Source organism: Salvelinus sp. IW2-2015, linkage group LG23 (genome assembly GCF_002910315.2).
Source record: "Salvelinus sp. IW2-2015 linkage group LG23, ASM291031v2, whole genome shotgun sequence".
Lineage (NCBI taxonomy): Eukaryota > Metazoa > Chordata > Actinopteri > Salmoniformes > Salmonidae > Salvelinus > Salvelinus sp. IW2-2015.
Window position 1 is genome coordinate 23,309,007 of NC_036863.1, and position 24,617 is coordinate 23,333,623.

The following is a 24,617-nucleotide window of genomic DNA, read 5'->3' on the forward strand; positions in this document are numbered from 1 at the left end:
TGAGTCTGAGGGTGCTTCTCTTACATCTTGGTTGCCCTGTAGTCTACCCATATGCTCAGTACCCACTTCCTGTGTTAGTTAATCAGACGTCGTATGGGTTTTGGAAGCTGAGAACACAGGTTGGGGAAATGAGTTGGCATTGGTTTTGTCAGGGACTCATTGGACTGCAAATTGAACCAGGGTTGACCATCTAAATGTTAGTTTGCAACCACTTGCATGATGAGGCAGTAATATTAACAAGTGTTGCTTATTTGCTAAGTCATTATCAGTGATTTGTATGTAATTGTGGGAAAAAGTGAGAGAGGAAAATCTTCACCTGCTCCATTCTGCACAAACCACATGCATTAATGCAAGTCACCAGTCTCTGTTTGTCTTCTGAATATGCATATGGTTTCATTTCTGAGTAAGAAACCCCTCAACCCCTCACCTGTTCCAAACGAACCATAGTAAAGTTATTGGGTTCCTCTGAAAACACACACGCCACCCACTGGGCATAAACATCAGTTCAACATCTAGTTTTGATTTTCATTTAGTTGAGTTGTCAACTAACGGGAATTCACCTCAAAATCAACCAAACATTTCACCCTGTCATTCGATTTAGGTGAAAAGTTAGGTGAAAAAAATACGAAGTGTTTGGCTTTTTGCAAATCCAATCAGTTTTCCACATTTATTTAACGTCCTCACTCTTCACATTACATTTTCTGGTTTAAATGAGTTTGAAACAATGTTGATATAACCAGTTTTCGCCCAGTGGGCACTTCCAAACGGTCTATTGTGCCGTTACAGTGTCTTTCCACTAAAATCACACATGCACACAGGCTCACACAATAACCACTTCTGAACAAATGAAACTAAAAATGAATTTCACAGCTATGGCATAAATCATTTCCTTTGTTGTGATGTTATAGCCTACAGCAATCTAATTAATCAACTGCTTCAAACGGCATGTTCTCATGTTGTTATAACTCAGTAAATCTGAGTGTGTAGTCATAGTGACATTCATGTTAATCGATATGCTGTTTCGGAATGACTGTAGCTGCGTGACTGAAACAGCTTATTGAGAGGTTATAAAGCCGGTAAACATGGTGTTACTGATGGTAATTGTAGACCAAAAGTGGTAGATTCCGGCTCCTCTGCACCACACCATTGCCAATATGGCAGAGTGCTTCACCCTTAACCTAACTGGCAATGCCAGCCAGGTGGCAATGCTAGCAGGATACAGAGTGTGTGTGTGTTGTGCGTGCGTGTGCGAACTGTGAGAATACAGAGGAGAACAGACACACCCTGGTAATCACCAGGCTGGCACAACCTGTTCTGCTCTGTCCCGCTGTACAAATCTCACCAGATTCCATTCACTCCAATTCACAATTTGCATAACTGTAATCATTACATTTTTGGTGGTTGTTGTGTCACTGACTAATACATAACAAAAGAGCACCCTTGAATCCTTGTGGTGCATATCCTTTAGAAAGAGCACCATCATGATTTTGTGATGATTCTTTTAGGGAAGAACCCGACAACATAACCATGTAAGTTAATGTCCAACTTTCCCACCCTCCATCTTCTTTGAAGCCATTCGTTACTGACAGACAAAGCTTGTTTCTATCTGCCATGGTCATCTACAGCAGTGGAAGCTGCTGAGGGGAGGACGACTCTTAATAATGGCTGGAAAGGAGCGAATGGCATCAAACACATGGGTTGATACCATTTATTCTGCTCCAGCCATTGCCACAAGCCTGCCCTCTACAATTAAGGTGCCACCAACCTCCTGTGATCTACAGTAATCTCTACAGCATATACACCCACAGTCTCTCTATGGCCGTGAAATACAACCAATATTGTCTATTGATTTGAACACGTTTGTCTGCCTCTTTCGCTCTCATTTCCTCTCTTCCACTAACCCGTTTTAATATTTTCATTCTCACTTCCTCTCACCAACAACCTGGCCAAAGGATGCACATCACTCAGTCGTGTCTCAGACAGTTACTCACTGGAACAGACCACTAATGAATCAAACATCCTAACATCCTAATGTGCATGCCAAGGCAGAGAATGTTGTAACTGCAGGGTGTACCCACTATACATGCATGCACACACTCAGGCACACAGACACACACAGACACACACACACACACATAGCCCCTTAATCTGGGAGCACTGAGTCCCATAGACAAAGTCAACCATCTGAAGAACGCATGCAAGTCCTCTTCCCCTCTGTGTGTGTGTGTGTGTGTGCTGTCTCTTATACACATCTAGATGTGTATAAGAGACATGTGTGTGTGTGTGTGTGTGTGTGTGTGTGTGTGTGTGTGTGTGTGTGTGTGTGTGTGTGTGTGTGTGTGTGTGTGTGTGTGTGTGTGTGTGTGTGTGTGTGTGTGTGTGTGTGTGTGTGTGTGTGTGTGTGGTGAACAAATACTCCCAGGTATGTCGGTCATCATCACAGGCATGAAGGTGATGCTATATGTGCAACATCAAATCATAATATATTTCACACCTCCTCAACCCAGGGTGACTGTGTACATTTATGTGGGTTATTCTACAACAGGAAGACAAGTTGCACCTGAATCAGGCTAAGAGGCAAACTGTAACACTACCAAATACGGTTTAGCTCTACAAATCTTTGGTAACACCATATGGGCGCCCCCTGTTGACACTTTAAGATCACTGCAATACTCAATACTCGAGGTTCAAAGAAGGATTCCTTTGTTCTCACTGCCATCTTTTGCTGATAAAGGGTAACCGCACACACACATTTATTCTGGTTACAGTTTAGCGTGATTACAAAACACAAAATGATCAAAATCAACCATGTGATAATACAGAAAAAGGCTGTGAACATTTTGCCACAGTGCAATCACACTTGTTGTTGGAAGGAAGATGCCAGTCCATTCGTGCCTGTGACTGACTGACTACAGTATCACAATCATGGCTAACTCCTGAGCCATACCACACACATCCCTTTGTGCCTGATGAAGGATAAGATAACTAAGAAATGTAAAATATAAGATGTTCAAAATGGCAAAATCTCCCTAAAAAGAAAATACACAAATATGGGGCATCATGGACATTAAGCTACTATAATAATACCAAACATTYTATAGTAGGTTTACAAACTCTGTGATAATACCAAAGATTTGTATCATTGTTCTATTGTTCTACCAAAGATATTTATAACTAACCCAAGTTAGTTCATCTGTGTTGTTTTCAATGGGAGCAAATTAAGCATAGTGGGCAGAACAAGCAAGGTGGGCAGAGCCAAGCAACAGTTAGAGAGATCCTATTGGAGCGTTCTAGCATGTATTTGCATATTATAAAACGATGGGGTCTAATCCTGAATGCTGATTGGTCAAAACCGCATTCCAGCCTGTGTCTATTCCACAAGTTACCACCTGCTAAATCTATGACATTAAAATGCCTACTTTGTTCCATCTGACTGCGCAATCCACTGTCTCATCAGCCCAGCCAGGCAATTTATAAACTCGATCTCCACTATAAAAAGCATCCTGACATTATCTCACATTTCTTTTAGACTTACATTTAGTTTTCAACAGCAGATATTTGTATAGACCTTGCTATCTGTCTTGCCGACATTTGCAACATTGTTTAAATGTTCAAAATTCGATCTCCAGCTGTCCAATAGTAATGAATGTGTCGTGAGTAAAAAGGTAAAACGAAACGAAGTGCAGCTAGTTTGCAGTCTTTCCAGCTTCAGTTTAAAATGATTGTGTTAGCTGTGTTGTTTACTAGCTCCTCTGAACAAAAGTGTCATGATGAGTGAGCACATGTTCTATGCCAGCCGAAATCGGGCCTCATTAGCTCATTGTTATGGATGTATCCAAATAAATGTCACTAGATAACAGCTTACACAAATGCAGCTACTTTGCTGTTATTTTGGATGCACTTTTTGACATGACTGTAAATTAAAATAGTAGTGTAACGACCCTGGATTTATAAGCGTGGATATCGACTCTGCCACTCGAGCATGCTTTTGCGGCACAGTCGATAGCGCGCTGGACTTCGGTCTAGAAGGTRGAGGGTTCGAGGCCTGCTCCCTGCTGTTTCATTACATTGGTGTCAGAAGTGATCGGACCTTACATCCTCGCATTACATTGATGTCAGAAGTGATTGGACCTTGCATCCACGACAGTGCGTGTGCTTGGCCGGTGAGCGCGTTCCTATAAGATGTTGAGTCGCAAGCTAGCGAGAGGACGTACTCTTTGAAAGGAGGGAGTAGTGCAGTGTTGCCAACTCCTCAGTAAGGAAATTAGCTATCCTGTCTCAGCCTCCAGTATTTATGCTGCAGTAGTTTGTGTCGGGGGGCTAGGGCCAGTTGGTTATATCTGGAGTACTTCTCCTGTCGTATCCAGTGTCCTGTGTGAATTTAAGTATGCTCTCTCTAATTCTCTCCTTCTCTCTTTCTTTCTCTCTCTCGGAGGACCTGAGCCCTAGGACCATACGTCAGGACTACTGGGCATGATGACTCCTTGCTGTCCCCAGTCCACCTGGCCTTGCTGCTGTCCCAGTTTCAACTGTTCTGCCTGCGGTTATGGAACCCCTACCTGTCCCAGACCTGCTGTTTTCAACTCTTAATGATCGGCTATGAAAGCCAACTGACATTTATTCCTGATTATTATTTGACCATGCTTGTCATTTATGAACATTTTGAACATCTTGGCTCTCTCTAATTCTCTCCTTTCTCTTTCTTTCTCTCTCTCTGAGAACTGAGCCCTAGGACCATACGTCAGGACTACCGGGCATGATGAACCTTGCTGTCCCCAGTCCGCCTGGCCTTGCTGCTATTCCAGTTTCAACTGTTCTGCCTGCGGTTTACGGAACCCTTACCTGTCCCAGACCTGCTGTTTTCAACTCTTAATGATCGGCTATGAAAAGCCAACTGAGATTTATTCCTGATTATTATTTGACCATGCTTGTCATTTATGACATTTTGAAAATCTTGGCTCTCTCTAATTTTCTCCTTCTCTCTTTCTTTCTCTCTCTCTGGAACCTGAGCCCTAGGACCATACGTCAGGACTACCGGGCATGTGACACCTTGCTGTCCCCAGTCCGCCTGGCCTTGCTGCTATTCCAGTTTCAACTGTTCTGCCTGCGGTTCGGAACCTACCTGTCCCAGACCTGCTGTTTTCAACTCTTAATGATCGGCTATGAAAGCCAACTGAGATTATTCCTGATTATTATTTGACCATGCTTGTCACTTATGAACATTTTTGAACATCTTGGCATAGTTCTGTTATAATCTCCACCCGGCACAGCCAGAAGAGGACTGGCCACCCCTCATAGCCTGGTTCCTCTCTAGGTTTCTTCCTAGGTTTTGGCCTTTCTAGGGAGTTTTTTCCTAGCCACCGTGCTTCTAACCCTGCATTACTAGCTGTTTGGGGTTTTAGGCTGGGTGTCTGTACAGCACTTCGAGATATTAGCTGATGTACGAAGGGCTATATAAATAAAAATAAAATATATATATTTTTGTTTTTTACATTTACATCCCGCCCTGAATGTAAGCCAGTGGGGTGGCCCACGGCAGCACKTGCTGCTCGTTGAGAAGAGTAAGACCGAGACGTGCTTTCACGTCAGTCTCCAAAAGTCTCCAATAACACCAGAAAAAGTCGCTAGATTTGTCGCTAGTCACTTTTTTGAAAATGTGTCGCAAGAGGGGTCTGAATACTCGCTAAATATAGCGACAAAGTCACTAAGTTGGCAACACTGGAGTAGTGTAACGACCCTGGGTTTATAAGCGTGGATATCAACTCTGCCGCTCGAGCATGCTTTTGCAGCACAGTCGATAGCGAGCTGGCCTTCGGGCTAGAAGGTCAAATCAAATCACTTCTTCTCGGGCCTAACAAAACACCGTCTTTTCCGGCATTATCACTTAATTACCTTTAAGGAACGCCTTCTCTGAAGTGCAGGTGTGCAATAACTAAATTCGCACTTGTAAACAATGCCATTTTTAGAAACTTTGGCAAATGGTCAAGTCTACAAATCTTGGTGCACTTTGTTTGTAACAGATTTTTATTTTTGGGAACAGGAAACATTGAGATCGTGTTTTTCTTAGATTTGAAAATCAGCAGAATTTCGTCCCAGTTCCATCTCGCGCCATACTCTCCCGCTTCCCGCCACTGGGCATCCTTCCCTCACCATATTTGGTGGGGAGTGGAAATTGCTTCGTATTTATAAATCTGGTGAAATATCTTACTCCTTGTTCTATCTGTGATAATACCAAAGATGTTTTATAAATAAACAAAGACAGGCCACAGCCTGTCGTTTCCAATGGGGAACAAATTAGCCATAGTCTGCAGAAGAAGCCGGGGGGGGGGGGGGACAGGCAGAGCCAGCACGAGCTAGCGAGATCCTATTGGCAGAGAACTGTATTCAGATCAAATGTTTAATCGAATATCGGCCAAAATCCATCTCGTTCCATCTTCTCCCACTGTTCGCCAGTGGGCTTTCAATTAAATTCAAGGGGCTTTATTGGCATGGGAAACATGTGTTAACATTGCCAAAGCAAGTGAGTAATATACAAAATACTCACTACCATATTTGGTAGTGAGTGGAAACGCCAAGCGGATGCTTCACATTTAAACATCCAGTGAAATATCTGTCTCATTGTTCTATCTGTGATAATACTGTGTCATTTCAGCATGCTCGCCCACCATAGTAGGGCACATTACTGCGCAAGTGTATTATTGCACCAGTAGGGAGGGAAAAGTTCCTGACCAGACGAACGAAAGATGCGGAAGCGGATGAAGAAGTGGAATCTGAAAACAATGGTGGTAGAATCAAGGAGAATTTGAGAATTGTCCAAAAGAATGGAAAACAGAGTAAAGTAGTGTACAGTGATGAGAATGACCATTCGTATCTAGTAGGAGTACTGTTAAACAGCCACCACTAACATCGAGTGGCTGCTGCCAACATACTGACTCAACTCCAGCTCACTTTAATAATGGAAATTGATGGAAATTGAACCAAAATGTATCACTAGCCACTTTAAACAATGCCACTTAATGTAATTTATATGTATAAACTGTACTCTATATCATCTACTGCATCTTGCCATCTTTATGTAATACATGTATCACTAGCCACTTTTAACTATGCACTTTTATGTTTACATACCTACATTACTCATCTCATATGTATATACTGTACTCGATACCATCTATTGCATCTTGCCTATGCCGTTCTGTTCCATCACTCATTCATATTCTTTATGTACATATTCTTTATCCCTTTAACACTTGTGTGTATAAGGTAGTAGTTGTGGAATTGTTAGGTTAGATTACTCGTTGTTATTACTGCATTGTCGGAACTAGAAGCACAAGCATTTCGCTACACTCGCATTAACATCTGCTAACCATGTGTATGTGACAAATAAAATTTGATTTGATTTGTTAAATGAGGAGCAGTTGAGCATAGTACCAATCTTGAAGAAACCATTTGAGTTATCCAAACTGTTGGAGAGAGTGCTGGGTAAAGTGAGGAGGCAGTCTTGTTTCGATTTTTTTTGTGATTCTTTGGATCAGAAGGGATGTGCGTTGTGTCTCTTGTGTGTGTCTTCGGAACAGGGCATCCCTCAAGGGGGTTATATCTGGCGTCTCGTGGGAAGGCGATTTTGAGGAGATATTTCTGGCTTGATAGAAGCACATCAGATGAATCGTGTGGTGAAAAAGTGAAGAGTCTAACGTTATCTGTTCTTATATTTTTTGATATGGCGTCTCTCCCTACTCAAGTGCAGTTAGGGTATATCAACTACAGAGTCAGAGCATTTATCCCAAGACCAATGCAGTGTGATCATTGTAAAGCTTTTGGTCATGTAGCAAGTGTTTGCAGAAGGGAGAAGCCGAGATGTCCAAGTTGTGGAAAGAATCATATTATGTGTTATAAAAGTGATGAATGTTACAATTGCGGAGGGAACCATGAAGCCACGTCTTCCAAATGCCCCACGAGGGTGAAAGAGAATGAGGTGGCCAAAGTCAGGGTTGTACAGAGCATTTCATATGCAGCAGCTGTGAAAAGGTTTTGCATGGTAGTGGATAGGCCTACACTGCAGGCTGCAGGGGTTGCCTTTCATCAGCAGGATCCTGACATGTTAAGAAGGTGGACTTTGTGGCATTTATAGCTATGGTAATTAATGGCACTGTCAAGGTGGAGAGAAGGTCCAGGAAGATATAAATAATAGTGATTGCTGCAGAGCGGTTCCTGGGGCTGAAAGATTTATCAGCGAAGGAGTTATATGGAATATTGGCACAAGCCCTACCACCCTCTCATGGAGATAAGGATAACTGAAAAAATGTACGTTTTGTTTGTTTTGGCAATGTAGAATTGTTTTAGGGTGGACTAAGTTAGTTTCACTATTACGTATGGATTCATTTATTTAATTTAATTTGGTTTCAAACCATCCAGTTGGTGGCAGCAATACACCTTTTGGGGTGTAGTCCGCCATAAAACCCAAAGAAGAAGTGCGCGTGCTCAACACTTGGCTCGGTTTTGTTTTTGTTCGGCAGCATGGTTTCTACTGTAGCCGGTATCGCGGCGATGTATATTCCATGAGGCAGTGAAGAAGAGCCCTTCATTCGCACTGAGTGAGAGGGAACAAGCAAAGGCCATGGCGGGGGTATTCGACATTGATTTGGATCAGCAGGACGAAAATGTGTCTGAGGACGAACTCGAGGATGGAGTGAGTTACCAAGCAAAACATAAGCTAGCTAGGTTCTATCGTTATGGTAGTTAGAGCTAGCTGCTAGTGATGTAGGGAGGTGCAAACTAACTCGCGCTAGCTAGCCATTAGCTAGCGGAACCCAAGGTGGTCTTGACGTTGGTGGCTAGATGGTTAGCTAACCAACTAAAACAGACCTATCTGTCTTCTCAAGAAACTATCCATGTTTCGCCTGATGTATTGTCTCTACCTTCTTGCCCTTTGTTTCTTTGCCCAATGTTTGTACCATGTTGTGTTGCTAATATGCTGTGTTGTCATGTTGCTGCTATGTTATTGTCTCAGGTCTCTCTTAATGTAGTGTTATGGGTTTTGTCCTATATTTTTATTTTTAATTCCAGCCCCCGTCCCCGCAGAATACCTTTTGGTAGGCCGTCAATGTAAATAAGAATGTTCTTATTAACTGACTTGCCAAGTTAAATAAAAAATAAAGGAGGCACGCATTGATGGATTCGTTTAACAACCAGAATATTTTTGAAGTGCATCAGCTAATAATTGTCTAGATAAAAAAAACACATGAAACCACCTGACCTCTGTCATGCGCATAATCAGATTTCTGCATCAAGTGAAACAAGTGGTTGTACTCTTTCAAACATAATTTATTTTAGCGTCATTAGCTTGTTTTTCTTCAGCAGTCTGCCACTAGATTGAGATGCAGTCAGTCCCTTATGAATACACAGTAACAAATAGTAGTTTTATTGCTGAGATACTTTTTTGTATTTTATTTGTCTACATTAACCTGGTAATTGTTTGTGATATGATTAAGAGAAAAAAAATCTGTGTTAGGGTGTGGTGCCTGACCTTAGCAGGACTGATCCTTCTCCATTGCTAAGCAACTTCAATAATACACCTGTTCCAGTTACAGTACCATTAGGTGCTGTAAAATGTATTTCCTTTATCATATCACTATCAACTGAATACCAGTTGAATGTAGATGCAAATAAAAAATTCTGGACACTGGATGATGTCAGCCTAAATCTTTTGGTGTAATTTTAAGATACTCCAGGCCTGGACTTGTCCAGAGCAGTGTGTATAAATACTATCATCTTTCTATCTACAAAATCCTAAAGGTGTATGTAAAATGCATTTATGGAGAATATAATAATTTTTTAAATAAAATGTTATCTAGAATAAAAAGCATTGTCAACAATTCCCTCTGGGCAAGTTGGGAGAATATATCTAAGGATAACCACACAACATTTGGTGAATGCAGATGCTTCTGAAGCTGAGATTTTTTGGGGGCATGTGAGAAGTCTGACTTTCGGGAAGTTACAGTTAAAGACAAGTACACTGAGTTAAAACTACCAAAAGCCTATTTAGACCCAATCACCATCTCTTCAAAGTAAGTTACGTAGGGTGCGTTTGTAAATCTAGTCGGGCTATCTACTCTCGTGTGAGTGTGCCAGAGCGCAGACTAACTAGGAATTTACGAACGCTCAACACCTGTTGAATATGGCTGGTGTCAGAAAATGTCGGCAAAAAAAGCTTAATTAAATTGKTGCCAGCAGTGGAGTTAGTCACCAATGCTCTGGATAACATAAAAACAGCATAACCAACTGTGCTCAGGTGAGTAAAATGGTCAATGAGGTGTTCTCTCATTTGTGTCTGGAAGTAGCTAGTTAGCCAGTTAACTTGGGTGCTTGACTGCTGTTGTGTGGTCAGAATGCTCAGATCAACCCTACTTCTCAGCCAGAGCATCCAGTGTGCGCTCTGAAAGCTCCGAGAGCGAAACGATCTGAATTTACTAACGGACAATCTGACAACGCTCTGAATTTACAAACCGCGCACTCTGGCACTCCAGATTGAATTTACGAACACACCCTAAATGTCATCCAGTTTGTAACATTCTCTATGAAATGGGCTTGGAAATTGTGTAATTCAATGAAGTGAGCTTTACAATTATTGACGTATGTTCATTTTTAAAGTGGCTAAAATTCATACAAATGTTGACAATAGTATGATAAACTAAAGAAAATATACATTAAATTGTAAAAAATCTAATATTTTCCTCAATCTACACATAATGACAAAGTAAAACAGGTTTCTAAATTGTTCAGAGACTTGTCCCAAATCCACCCCTGCATTGTCTTGTTGGAAAGTGAACCTTTTCCCCAGTCTGAGAACCTGCTCCAGAGCGCTCAGGAATTCATCAAGGATCTCTCTGTACTTTGCTCCGTTCATCTTTCCCTCGATCCTGACTGGTCTCCCAGTCCCTGCCGCTGAAAAACATCCCCACAGCATGATGAAGTCACCACCATGCTTCACCATAGGGATGGTGCCAGGTTTCCTCCAGACATGACGCTTGACATTCAGGCCAGTGTGTTCAATCGTGGTTTCATCAGACCAGAGAATCTTGTTCTCCTGGTCAGAGATCTTTAGGTGCCTTTTGGCAAACTCCAAGCGGACTCTCATGTGCCTTTTACTATGGAGTGGCTTCCGTCTGGCCGCTCTACCATAAAGGCCTGTTTGGTGGAGTGCTGCAGAGATGGTTGTCCTTCTGGAAGGTTCTCCCATCTCCACAGAGGAACTCTGGACCTCTGTCAGAGTGGCCATCGGTTTCTTGGTCACCTCCCTGACCAAGGCCCTTCTCCATTGATTGCTCAGTTTGGCTGGGCGGCCAGCTCTAATCAAAATAAAAATGTATTTGTCACATGCGCCAAATACAGTGGGTGTAGACCTTACAGTGAAATGCTTACTTACAAGCCCCTAACCAACAACGCAGTTTTAAGAAAATTCCTAAAAAAAGGAGATAAGAATCACATAATTAAAGAGCAGCAGTAAATAACAATAGCTATATATACTACAGGAAGAGTCTTGATGAGTCCAAACTTCTTCCATGTAAGAATGATGGAGACCACTGTGTTCTTGGGGACCTTCAATGCTGCAGAAACTTTTCATCATTCCCCAGATCTGTGCCTTGACACAATCCTGTCTCTGAGCTCTATGGACAATTCCTTTGACCTCCTGGCCTGGTTTTTGCTCTGAAATGCACTGTCGGCTGTGGGACCTTTTTATATAGACAGGTGTATTCCTTTCCTAATCATGTCAAATCAATTAAATTAACCACTGGTGGACTCCAATCAAGTTGTAGAAACATCTCAAGGATGATCAATGGAAACAGGATGCACCTGAGTTCAACTTTGAGTCTCGTAGCAAAGGGTCTGAATAGTTATGTAAATAATACATTTGCACTTTTTTTTATACATTTGCAAACGTTTCTAAAAACCTGTTTTTGCTTATCGTAACGGGGTATTGTGTGTAGATTGAGGACATTTTAAAATAAAWWAAAAATATATGTGTGTGTATGTATGTGAATGAATAGGGCTGTAACGTAACAAATTGTGGAAAAAGGGAAGGGGGTCTGAATACTTTCCGAATACACTGTAGATGCAAAAAAATCAATTCAGCCTTTGGGGCCTGGCCTTCTCCTTTTTTGTTGTTGCTAGATCCAAATGAGCGAAAATGGGCGGCAATGCAGCGGGTTTGAATTGTGAGTATTTACAACAGGTTCAGCCTGTATTTTGGCACTCAAGCTTATGTGGCACACTTGCCACAACATGTTTGACAACACAATTCTTCTTTGTCATGTTATCCTGTTTGTTTTGTCTTAGGTGTCAATATATTTGCACTACAGGGATCTGTGTAATCTGATCTTTGTCAATTACAGGAACACCTTTGATCACTGTTATGATGTATGCTTTGATGAACAGATACAGGACAATTGTGATGGTAGTCCAGAGATGATAGAACTCCTCAGATAAAGTTGGTTGTGCAGGACTTGTCATTCAGGTCCATTCAACATTGACTCAATGTTGATGTGTATTTGACATGTATGAGTTATGTTTCAACGGTTGTCTTTTTTATTATTTTTTCAAGTAACATGGATGACTGTGAAAAGTTTGAAATCTCTGAAGACAGCGTCAACAAAGGAACGGAGCAGATTCGTCCGGAATGCTTTGAGTTGCTCCGAGTTTTAGGAAAAGGAGGCTATGGAAAGGTGAGCTATCCCTAATCGCCCTATGCCTTGATCAAGTATTCTCATGTCTTCCCCTTCGATTAGATGGCATCAATTCAGTGAAATTCATGTTTTTTTTCTTTTCCTCCAATCACATTCAGGTTTTTCAAGTTCGTAAGATGTCGGGTGCTACTTCGGGAAAGATCTTCGCTATGAAGGTCTTGAAGAAGGTGGGCTGTTTGGGTTATCAGGCTGAGATACTTATCTCTTGTCTCGTCTGCCCCTAAGGAACTGCACACTTAACTTCTGTGATATTTATTCTCTAAGTATCATTGATATGACAATGAGCACAGATTGAACACTGACCCTCTTGTTACAGTAGTATACAGAACGCACCGGTGCAGTCATTCAGGCACGCAGTCAGAAGTGAAGCTGCCGAACACATAACTTAAACAAATTGACTGAACGACTTACCATGAAACCTCAGGGCTGTTCGTTCTCCCCATTTTCTTTCCATCGGCTCCTTTCTGTAATTGACGACCGCCCGTCTGGTTTGCATCTTGGCCCCAGAACCAACCTCTGTTTCCCAGAAGCCTTACAGGTTTTGGTAATAGGGGTTCTGTTTATAGTTTGTATGTGTCTGTATTTACTGTTGCTACCATGCAGGAGCTAAGAGCTCAGATTCCTATTCTACCTCTGTTACTGAGGATGAAGGTGTTTAACCAGGCAACCAGCAGTCATCATCACTGCCAAATGAAACCCAAGGGTCCCACCTCTTTCCCTCACTTCTTGGAAACCCTCTCTAATTGGCTGATCTTTGTCCATCACCATCTAGCATAACCTTCAGAACCACCCCTTTGGATTTCATAGTGCAAGCAGCACAAGTGATTTTGGCTAAACAAGGAACTGCGTTTGAGAAATTGTAAAGTATGCGTCTTAGAAATAGTTTTCACTAACTTTATATGCGCTAACTCCGAATCAATTGGGTCTTCCAAAAATGATATGGTCGCTGTGAATGGGACATTTATTTTGATTGCCGATTTTTATTATATATATATATATATATATAATACATTTTATATATAAAAAGAAAGAATCAGAATTTTTCAAAGTCCCATCTAATAGGCCTACAGCTGTAGCAGGCTCTCTCTCTCCTGCCTTGATTTCAAACCACGCCCCCTTCAAGTCCCACTTTGTTGCAGTGTTTCCAGGTTCTATACGCGGTAGCAATTGAGCCTGGGATGAGGTTATGGAAACTCCTATGTGTGCAGCAGACATTACCCAGCATTGGTGTTTAGCATGGTTGACTTAATCTGCCGTGTCAGAACCCATCGCTGTGCATGTAAGTGGCTATGTAGCACGGTAGGCACAGAGCCTCACGCAAATGACTGACCATGCTCTGCTCTCGTGCTCTGGCTTCTAGTTCTGCCACAGGGCTCCGGCTTAATCCAACAAACAGATCTACTATTGGACCCGACGGCTGAAATACAGTATACTGATATAAATGCAACATGCAGCAATTTCAAAGATTTTACTGAGTTACAGTTCATATAAGGAAATCAGTCAATTTAAATAAATTCATTAGGCCCTTATCTATGGGTTTAATAGGACTGGGCAGGGGGGCAGCCATGGGTGGGCCTGGGRGGACGTAGGCCCACCCACTTGGGAGGCAGGCCCAGCCAATCAGAAAGGGCTTTATTTCAGACAAATACTCCTCAGCACCCCTCCACACCTCCTCAGACTATCCTGCCAGATGTGGAGGTCCAGGGATGGCGTGGTTACATGTGGTCTGCGYTTGTGAAGCCGGGTGGATGTACTGCCAAATTCTCTAAAACGACATTGGATGCAGCTTATGGTAGAGAAATGAACATTCAATTCTCTGGCAACCACTTTGGTGGACATGCCTGCAGTCATCATGCCAATTGCACGCTGCATCAACTTGAGACATCTGTGGCGCTGTGTGACAACTGCACGTTTTAGTGGCCTTTTATTGTCCCCAGTACAAGGTGCACCTGTGTAATGATCCTGCTGTTTAGGCAGCTTCTTGATATGCCACACCTGTCAGGTGGATGGATTATCTTGGTAAAGTAGAAATGCTCACAAACAGGGATGTAAAAAATTAGCACAAAATTTGAGCCAAAGGTTTGTGTGATTATGGAACATTTCTGGGATTTTTTATTTCAGCTCATGAAAGATGGGACCAACACTTCATATGTTGTGTATATATTTTTGTCCAGAGTGGTTTGAATGTTTTGGATTCCTTTGAGCCAACAAGATTTGCACATGATCTGGACCTGAGGGCGAAGATAACTGCATTAATGACATGGCTCAGAGCAGAGAGGTTCTCTCCCTTTACTAATGCTGGGGAAAAAGGGAGAGCATTAAAATAATAATCTAAACCAGATACCAAATGAGAATTTCCTTCACGCTGTTATGTCTTCAGAGCGTCTGGATCCGGTAGTCAGTGTCCTTCTTTTCAAATGCATATCATACCTCAGTTTCTATCTGTAAGAAATGTTTTTCATTTGGGCTGACTAACTTACCATACTATTACCAGGTTATTACCATTATGTTCTCTGCTGTGAATGTAAAGTGCTACCATTGTTATAATACTGACAGTGCTTGACATTCCAAGCCTTGTTTGATCCCTCCAGGCCATGATAGTGCGTAACGCTAAGGACACTGCTCACACCAAGGCAGAGAGGAATATCCTGGAGGAGGTGAAGCACCCATTCATAGTGGACCTCATCTATGCCTTCCAGACAGGGGGCAAGCTGTACCTCATCCTGGAGTACCTTTCTGGTGAGTGGCTGAGGCATGGTGTGTGGTGCATACACACAAACCACACAACACAGCGTAGCGTACACCTACACGCATCATTCGCACACACAATGGCAAATAATTTAATGCTGTATTTGTTATTTGTAGGTGGGGAGCTGTTTATGCAATTGGAAAGGGAGGGGATCTTTATGGAGGACACAGCGTGGTAAGTGATCAGTCATGCTGGAGATGTGTATCTAGTGTGTAGAATAGATATGAGTTTCTGGACCCTGCAGTCCTCACTCCCAAGTGTCAAGACGGCAGATGAAGGTAGTGATTACATAGCATAAGGTTGAACCATTTCTAGAAGCAGACAAATGTAATGATGTTGAAACCACAACACCTCATGTTTAGAATGTAGCGAGGGCAGCTAAAGGCAAATCTGAAAGGATGCATTAAAAAAGGGCTGTGAAAATATCTGCTATTCCTGCTTGACGGAAAGGTTTTTCGTCATAGTCCTGTGTAACTATATACAGTGCCTTCAGAAAGTATTCATACCCTTGACTTATTTAGCCAGTTCGCCCGCGATACATGCCAGTATTCGACGTCCATCCATGTCTGAGGATGCCTGGAGATGACGTGGAAAACTACCTCTAGGGGCAACAGTGGGCGCTTTTACCTTCAAGTAGGTTTCGGTTTTGCTAGGGCGTTGTGGATGGGCGTAAGCATCTGCCTCTGGTGCCAAAGGTTGTATGTTCGAATCCAGCGATAGAAAGTTGTTTTTGTCTTAAACCTATCCCAATCCTTAACTCTTACTTTAAAAAATTTGGAGTTAATGCCTGAACTTAACCTTAAACACTTTGAAATTTGACGTTTGGAACGACGTTGAAATGTTATGTTTGAGAAACATGGATGAATGTCTAATCCTGACTTGAGACAGAGCTTGTTGGACTTATTCCACGTTTTGTTGTTTCAGCCTGAATTCAAAATGTATTAAATGTATATTTTCTTACTCATCTACACGCAATACCCCATAATGACAAAGTGAAAACATGTTTTTAGAAATTAACACATTTATTGAAAATTAAATGCATAAATATCTAATTTCTGTAAGTATTCACACCCCTGGGTCAATACTTTGTAGAAGCACCTTTGGCAGCGATTACAGATCTGAATCTTTCTGGGAAGGTCTTTAAGAGCTTACCACACCTGTATTGTCTAACATTTGCCTATTATTTATTTTTTCAAGTAGATTTAGTCAACTGTAACTTGGCCACTCAAGAACATTCACTGTCTTCTTGGTATGCAGCTCCAGTGTAGATTTGGCCTTGTGTTTTAGGTTATTGTCCTGCTGAAAGGTGAATTAATCTCCCAGTGTCTGGTGGAAAACAGACTGAACCGAGTTTTCCTCTAGGATTTTTGCCTGTGCTTAGCTCCATTTCGTTTCTATTTTATCTTTAAACTCCCCAGTCCTTAATGATACTCATAATATGATGCAACCACCACTCTGCTTGAAAATATGGAGAGTGTTATTCAGTAATGTGTTATATTGGATTTTCCCCAAACATAATACTTTGTATTCAGGACAAAAGGTTAATTGCTTTGCCACATTTTTTAGCAGTATTCAGTGCCTTATTACAAACAGGATGCATGTTTTGGAATAGTTTTATTCTGTGCAGGCTTCCTTCTTTTCACTCTGTCCAATATTCTTCTATTTATTTATTTATTTCACCTTTATTTAACCAGGTAGGCAAATTGAGAACACGTTCTCATTTACAATTGCGACCTGGCCAAGATAAGCAAAGCGTTCACACATACAACAACACATAGTTACACATGGAGTAACAAACATACAGTCAATAATACAGTGAAAAATAAGTCTATACAATGTGAGCAAGTGAGGTGAGATAAGGGAGGTGAAGGCAAACAAAATATATAATATAAAAAGGCCATGGTGGCGAAGTAAATACAATATAGCAAGTATAAAAAAAAACACTGGAATGGTTGGTTTGCGGTGGAAGAAAGTGTAAAGTAGAGATAAAAATATTGGGGTGCAAAATAAATAAATAAATACAGTAGGTAAAGAGGTAGTAGTTTGGGCTAAATTATAGATGGGCTATGTACAGGTGCAGTAATCTATGAGCTGCTCTGACAGCTGGTGCTTAAAGCTAGTGAGGGAGATAAGTGTTCCAGTTTCAGAGATTTTGTAGTTCGTTCCAGTCATTGCAGCAGAGAACTGGAAGGAGAGGCGGCCAAAGGAAGAATTGGTTTTGGGGGTGACCAGAGAGATATACCTGCTGGAGCGCGTGCTACAGGTAGGTGCTGCTATGGTGACCAGCGAGCTGAGATAAGGGGGGACTTTACCTAGCAGGGTCTTGTAGAGACCTGGAGCCAGTGGGTTTGGCGACGAGTATGAAGCGAGGGCCAGCCAACGAGAGCGTACAGGTCGCAGTGGTGGGTGTATATGGGGCTTTGGTGACAAAACGGATGGCACTGTGATAGACTGCATCCAATTTATTGAGTAGGGTATTGGAGGCTATTTTGTAAATGACATCCCGAGATCGAGGATTGGTAGGATGGTCAGTTTTACAAGGGTATGTTTGGCAGCATGAGTGAAGGATGCTTTGTTGTGGAATAAGAGCCAATTCTAGATTTAACTTTGGATTGGAGATGTTTGATGTGAGTCTGGAAGGAGAGTTTACAGTCTAACCAGACACCTAGGTATTTGTAGTTGTCCACATATTCTAAGTCAGAGCCGTCCAGAGTAGTGATGTTGGACAGGCGGGCAGGTGCAGGCAGCGAGGTTTGAAGAGCATGCATTTAGTTTTACTGTATTTAAGAGCAAATGGAGGCCACGGAAGGAGAGTTGTATGGCATTGAAGCTCGCCTGGAGGGTTGTTAACACAGTGTCAAAAGAAGGGCCAGAAGTATACAGAATAGTGTCGTCTGCGTAGAGGTGGATCAGAGAATCACACCAGCAGCAAGAGCGACATCATTGATGTATATTCGGTCCAAGAATTGAACCCTGTGGCACCCCATAGAGACTGCCAGAGGCCCGGACAACAGACCCTCCGATTTGACACACTGAACTCGATCAGAGAAGTAGTTGGTAAACCAGGCGAGGCAATCATTAGAGAAACCAAGGCTGTCGAGTCTGCCGATGAGGATGTGGTGATTGACAGAGTCAAAAGCCTTGGCCAGGTCAATGAATACGGCTGCACAGTATTGTTTCCTATCGATGGCGGTTAAGATATCGTTTATGACCTTGAGCGTGCTGAGGTGCACCCATGACCAGCTCTGAAACCAGATTGCATAGCGGAGAAGGTATGGTGGGTAATCTGTTTGTTGACTTGGCTTTCGAAGACTTAGAAAGGCAGGGTAGGATAGATATAGGTCTGTAGCTGTTAGGGTCAAGAGTGTCACCCCTTTGAAGAGGGGTTAGTAATTAGGTTAGTATTGTGGAATAACTCCAATTTTGTTGATCCATCCTCAGTTTTCTCCTATCACAGCCATTACTACTCTGTAACTGTTTTAAATTCACCATTGGCCTCATGGTGAAATCCCTGCTGGTTTCCTCTCTCTCCAGCAACTGAGTTAGGAAGGACACCTGTATTTTTGGAGTGGCTGGGATATTGATGCACCATCCAAAGTGTAATTAAGAACTTCACCAAGCTCAAAGGGATATTCAATGTCTTTTTTTTTCTTCTTTTTTTTGGCTAGCCATAACAGTGGTTGAATACTTATTGACTCAAGACATTTCAGCTTTTACATTTTGTATTTCATTTGTCAAATGTCAAACACAATTCCACTTTGACATTATGGGTTATTGTGTGTAGGCCAGTGACAAAACAATCTAAATGCAATCCATGTTAAAATCAAGCTGTAACACACAAAATGTGGAAAAAGTCAAGTGGTGTGAATACTTTCTGAAGGCACTGTAGATGCCATATTTGCTGAGGCACACTGTGAATGTACAGTTGAAGTCGGAATTTACATACACTTAGGTTGGAGTCATTAACTCGTTTTTCAACCACTCACAAATTTGTTAACAAACTATAGTTTTGGCAGCGCGTTAGAACATCTACTTTGTGCATGACACAAGTAATTTTTCCAACAATTGTTTACAGACAGATTATTTCACTTATATTAACACACTGTATCACAGTTCCAGTGGGTCAGAAGTTTACATACACTAAGTTGACTGTGCCTTTTAACAGCTTGGAAAATTTCTGAAAATGGATGTCATGGCTTTAGAAGCTTCTCATAGTCTAATTGGCATGAGTCAATTGGAGGTATACCTGTGGATGTAATTTCAAGGCCTACCTTCGAACTCAGTGTCCTTTGCTTGACATCATAGGAAAATCAAAAGAAATCAGCCAAGACTTCAGAATTTTTTTTGTAGACCTCCACAAGTCTGGTTCATCCTTGGGAGCAATTTCCAAATGCCCGAAGGTACCCACTTCATCTGTACAACAATAGTACGCAGGTATAAACACCATGGGACCACGCAGCTGTCATACCGCTCAGGAAGGAGACGCGTTCTGTCTCCTAGATGAACGTACTTTGATGAGAAAGTCACAATCAATCACAGAACAACAGCAAAGGACCATGTGAAGATGCTGGAGAAACAGGTACAAAAGTATCTACATCCACGGTAAAACGAGTCCTATACCGACATAACCTGACAGGCCGCTAGCAGCAAGGAAGAAGCCACTGCCTCCAAAACTGCCATAAAAAAAAGCCTGACTATGATTTGCAACTGCACATGGGGACAAAGATTGTACTTTTTGAGAGATGCTTCTGGTCTGATGAAACAAAAAATAGACTGTTTGCCATAATGACCATTGTTATGTTTGGAGAAAAAACATCCCAACTGTGAAGCACGGGGTGGCAACATCATGTTGTGGGGGTGCTTTGCTGCAGGAGGACTGGTGCACTTCACAAAATAGATGGCATCATGAGGCAGGAAAATTAGGTGGATTTATTGAAGCAACATCTCAAGACATCAGTCAGGAAGTTCAAGCTTGGTCGCAAATAGGTCTTCCAAATGGACAATGACCCCAAGCATACTTCCAAAGTTGTGCGCAAATGGCTTAAGGACAACAAAGTCAAGGTATTGAGGGGGCCATCACAAGCCCTGACCTCAATCCCATAGAAAATCTGTGGGCAGAACTGAAAAAGCGTGTGCGAGCAAGGAGGCCTACAAACCTGACTCAGTTACACCAGCTCTGTCAGGAGGAATGGGCCAAAATTCCCCCAACTTATTGTGGGACGCTTGTGGAAGGCTACCCAAAACGTTTGACCCAAGTTAAACAATTTAAAGGCAATGCTACTAAATACTAATTGAGTGTATGTAAACTTGTGACCCACTGGGAATGTGAAATGAATAAAAGCTGAAATAAATCATTCTCTACTATTATTCTGACATTTCACATTCTTAAAATAAAGTGGTGATCCTAACTGACCTAAGACAGGGAATTTTTACTAGGATTAAATGTCAAGAATTGTTAAACTGAGTTTAAATGTATTTGGCCAAGGTGTATGTAAAACTTCCGACTTTAACTGTACTTGATGTGAAAGTTCTGTTTTCTGTTCTGCAGCTTCTATCTGGCAGAGATTTCCATGGCTTTGGGACACCTGCATCTGAAAGGCATCATCTACAGAGACCTGAAGCCAGAGAACATCATGCTCAGCAACAACGGTCACGTCAAGCTCACAGACTTTGGCCTGTGTAAAGAATCAATCCATGACGGCACTGTTACTCACACCTTCTGTGGCACCATAGAATACATGCAAGTTATGGTCCTAATCATTAATCAATTAAAAGTTAATGCCAGCCTCCGAGTCTGTTGTAAACGTCCCATCTCCTCAGAGCAATACTTTACGTACTCTTTTGTTTGAGGAAATTTGTGTTTGGTTGCATATTGTGTAGGCTTACCTGACTGTCCTCCTCACCCACTCCCCTCCCATCTGTCACTTCAGGGCCCCAGAGATCCTGATGAGGAGTGGACACAACCGGGCTGTAGACTGGTGGAGCCTGGGAGCTCTCATGTACGACATGCTGACAGGAGCAGTGAGTACAACTCTTCTTTCAAGAGAAACATTGATTTTCTTTAAAACGTATGTACTCTGTACAAGACAACATCAACATTTGATTGATCAATATTTATGTTTAACCTCAGCGGGACACAATGTCAGTATTGTAGTTGGATATAGCTTTTATGTTACTCCACAGCCACCATTCACTGGGGAAAACAGGAAGAAGACCATTGACAAAATCTTAAAGTGCAAACTGAACCTGCCACCTTACCTCACACAAGAAGCTAGGGACCTTCTGAAAAAGGTAAGGGTGTTAGATGTTCAACTGCCCCAGTTCTAATAGGGTTTTGATGGCATTTCAGGTAGGCTCTGCCTTCTGATTGTCTAATGCTGGGCTCTTCAACCCTGTTCCTGAAAAGCTACCGTCCTGTAGTGCTGAGCGATTTGTTTGAGGTCGGTTATATTATTCAAAAATAATCACGTTTTTTTATTTCTGTTTCGATCATTTTAAAACATTAAATGTATTATAATTTTAAAACATTAAATGTATTATGTGGGTTGAATGCTGTAACAGAATAAAACAATTAAAGTCCTATGATGGTAGTGACTGTCCATTACTGCTCATCACTTATTAACCATAATTTATTGACATTAACTTACTTTAATAAAATATTTCAGTTTTATTTGATAGCTTTATTATTTCATTCCAAGTCATCTCATCTCTATAGATATGCTGTCTGACAAAATCACTATTTTGTAGTTCTTCAAAGTAAATAAGGCAAACTTTTTTATGAAGGTCTCTTTCGTAGCAGGCATTAAAGAAACACAGACCGGACAAATGGAATATGGTCATTGTAGTTAATTACCACATTTTTATGCACTAAACTATGTAGAATATTGGCCTGTTGGAAACTGRAACTCCCTACTACATAAAGCACAGTTCAGGCTGGATCTGATATCTCAAAATAAACTTGTTTAATGTGTGCATTGAGCTCACAGAAGGGGAGTGGATAACGAAATGGAATTCAAGTCATTGAACCTACTATAATTTAAAGTTTTTGCTCCAACCCTAATCTAGCACACCTGATTCTAGTAAATAGCTGGTTGATACGCTAAATCAGGTTAGTTACAACTGGGTTTGGAGTGCACCTACAGGAGGGTAGCTTTCCAGGAACAGTGTTGGAGGACCCTGGTCTAATGTAACACAAGTCAGATCAAATGAAGACTGAGGAGCAGACTTGCATTACCTGTCACTCCCTTTGTTCCAGCTGCTGAAACGCAATGCCTCGTTACGGCTGGGGGCAGGCCCAGGAGACTCCTCAGAAATTCAGGTAATACAGTTTAAACAGACCTGTTGTAGGATTATTAGAACATTGTTGAAGGTGGTAAAAAGAGCAACCTTCATGTGTTGTGGCTTTCTCTCTGGGAAAAGTAAAGTTATTCTGTCCGCTTCTCCAGAGCCACCCGTTTTTCAGGCATATTAATTGGGATGATCTTCTCGCTCGCAAAGTGGAGCCTCCATTCAAGCCTTTTCTGGTGAGCCGTCATTCCTTATTCATAGCATTTCCATTGTGAACAGCACCTGTGCCTACCAAGTCCTCCTTGACCCACAGAGACTAGAGGTTAACCGGTTTCCTTCTTTCCTTCCGTTGCAGCAATCAGCTGATGACGTGAGCCAGTTTGACTCCAAGTTCACTAGCCAGACTCCCGTGGACAGCCCTGATGACTCCACGCTCAGCGAAAGTGCCAATCAAGTCTTCCTGGTAGGCTGCCTACTGCTTACTCTGCACATTCCATTTGGTCTTGTGTTTGTGCGCGTGTGTTTTACTGTGTGCACGGCTGCACGTAAACGGGTAGGCAGAAGCTACACTGTTTTTTCTCTTTTTGAGACAAACAAAAATAGTTGGTTATTGCATTGCATCTGTTATTTTTTTAATGGAAACCAATATAGTTTAATGATGGTTTCATTGCACATCTCCTCTGGCCTATGTTGTTTTGGTTGTGATTGACCATGAGGAGAATGGCTGTAATCTTCCCTGTGACAACCTCCCCACAGGGTTTTACGTATGTAGCTCCCTCCGTCCTCGAAAACATCAAGGAGAAATTCCCCTTTGAGGCAAAAGTCAGCTCGCCAAGAAGGTTTCTGGGAAGCCCAAGAACACCAGTGAGGTAAGCGTTTTTTTTTTTCTTCACCAGTCTAATTTTCCTCTAGATTTGTGTAGAAATTGAATTTTCCCATGAAGTTGTCCTGCCAACCAGTGGTTGAATCAGTGTCATTCTGATACTCGGTTCTACTGGGATTTATCCTCACTGTTAAAATGTCACCATTCTGTCTGCCCTCCCCCAGTCAGTACTATTCTAACCTTGCCCTGTATCCTCTTCTCTTGGCCCCCCAGCCCAGTGAGGTTTGCTGTGGGGGACTGCTGGCCCCGGGCCCCCACTCAGCCTGGAACCTCGTCCCTTTGGGGTTTTGGGTCTGGAGACCAGCCCATGGAGGTTGGTGTGGAGCAGATGGCCATTTCCTCCAACGAGGTGTCTGCCCCCCTGCCTATCAGAAAGCCCTCTGGCAACACCACCACAGGCGGCCCCTTCAAGAAGCAGACCTACCCCTACCCCATCTCCAAACGGCCCAAGCACCTCCAGATGAATCTATGACACTGTTCCATCTAGAACCTCTCTTTCCTAAATCCTCCATTCACTTATTTTTTTCTTTTAAGAGACTTATAGAAATTAAATGACTGACGGACCGTCGGCACCATTCACCAGCTCCTTCAGACGCACCTTCCATCCCTGCCTCCCTCCTTTCCTTCTATCCCTGCCTCCCTCCTTTCCTTCTATCCCTGCCTCCCTCCTTTCCTTCTATCCCTGCCTCCCTCCTTTCCTTCTATCCCTGCCTCCCTCCTTTCCTTCTATCCCTGCCTCCCTCCTTTCCTTCTATCCCTGCCTCCCTCCTTTCCTTCTATCCCTGCCTCCCTCCTTTCCTTCTATCCCTGCCTCCCTCCTTTCCTTCCATCCCTGCCTGCCCCTCTCCCTGGTTGGGCAGCTTGGCAGCCACACAGGGCTGTCTACCCTAGCAGATATGACAAACTATAGGAGCCTCCTGTTAGGGAGAGGAGGAACTAGGGAGAGAACTCCCTC

General features: G+C 42.3%; 1 protein-coding gene across 2 annotated transcripts; it reads left to right on the forward strand.

Annotated features, from left to right (window-relative positions):
* The first annotated feature begins 8,484 nt into the window (after nucleotides 1-8,484).
* On the forward strand, nucleotides 8,485-24,425 carry LOC111951073 (ribosomal protein S6 kinase beta-1). 2 transcript variants are annotated; one of them, XM_023969069.2, is made up of 14 exons: nucleotides 8,485-8,689; nucleotides 12,172-12,215; nucleotides 12,602-12,722; nucleotides 12,842-12,910; nucleotides 15,335-15,482; nucleotides 15,609-15,666; nucleotides 21,041-21,232; nucleotides 21,423-21,513; nucleotides 21,676-21,783; nucleotides 22,748-22,810; nucleotides 22,938-23,015; nucleotides 23,135-23,242; nucleotides 23,536-23,618; nucleotides 23,876-24,425. In XM_023969069.2, the coding sequence occupies exons 1-14, from the start codon at nucleotides 8,618-8,620 to the stop codon at nucleotides 24,132-24,134; spliced, it is 1,494 nt and encodes a 497-aa protein (XP_023824837.1). In that variant the 5' UTR covers nucleotides 8,485-8,617; the 3' UTR covers nucleotides 24,135-24,425. The 2 variants fall into 2 exon arrangements, with proteins under 2 accessions (XP_023824837.1, XP_023824835.1); XM_023969067.2 differs by having other exon boundaries at nucleotides 23,536-23,648; nucleotides 23,876-24,228.
* Nucleotides 24,426-24,617: the final 192 nt, after the last annotated feature.

Coding starts and splice junctions, on each gene's coding strand:
- LOC111951073 (XM_023969067.2), top strand. CDS start 8,618: ATGGCGGGGGTATTCGACATTGATTTGGATCAGCAGGACGAAAATGTG. Junction 8,690..12,171: donor AGGACGAACTCGAGGATGGA/GTGAGTTACCAA, acceptor TGTTGTTGCTAG/ATCCAAATGAGCGAAAATGG. Junction 12,723..12,841: donor GAAAAGGAGGCTATGGAAAG/GTGAGCTATCCC, acceptor AATCACATTCAG/GTTTTTCAAGTTCGTAAGAT.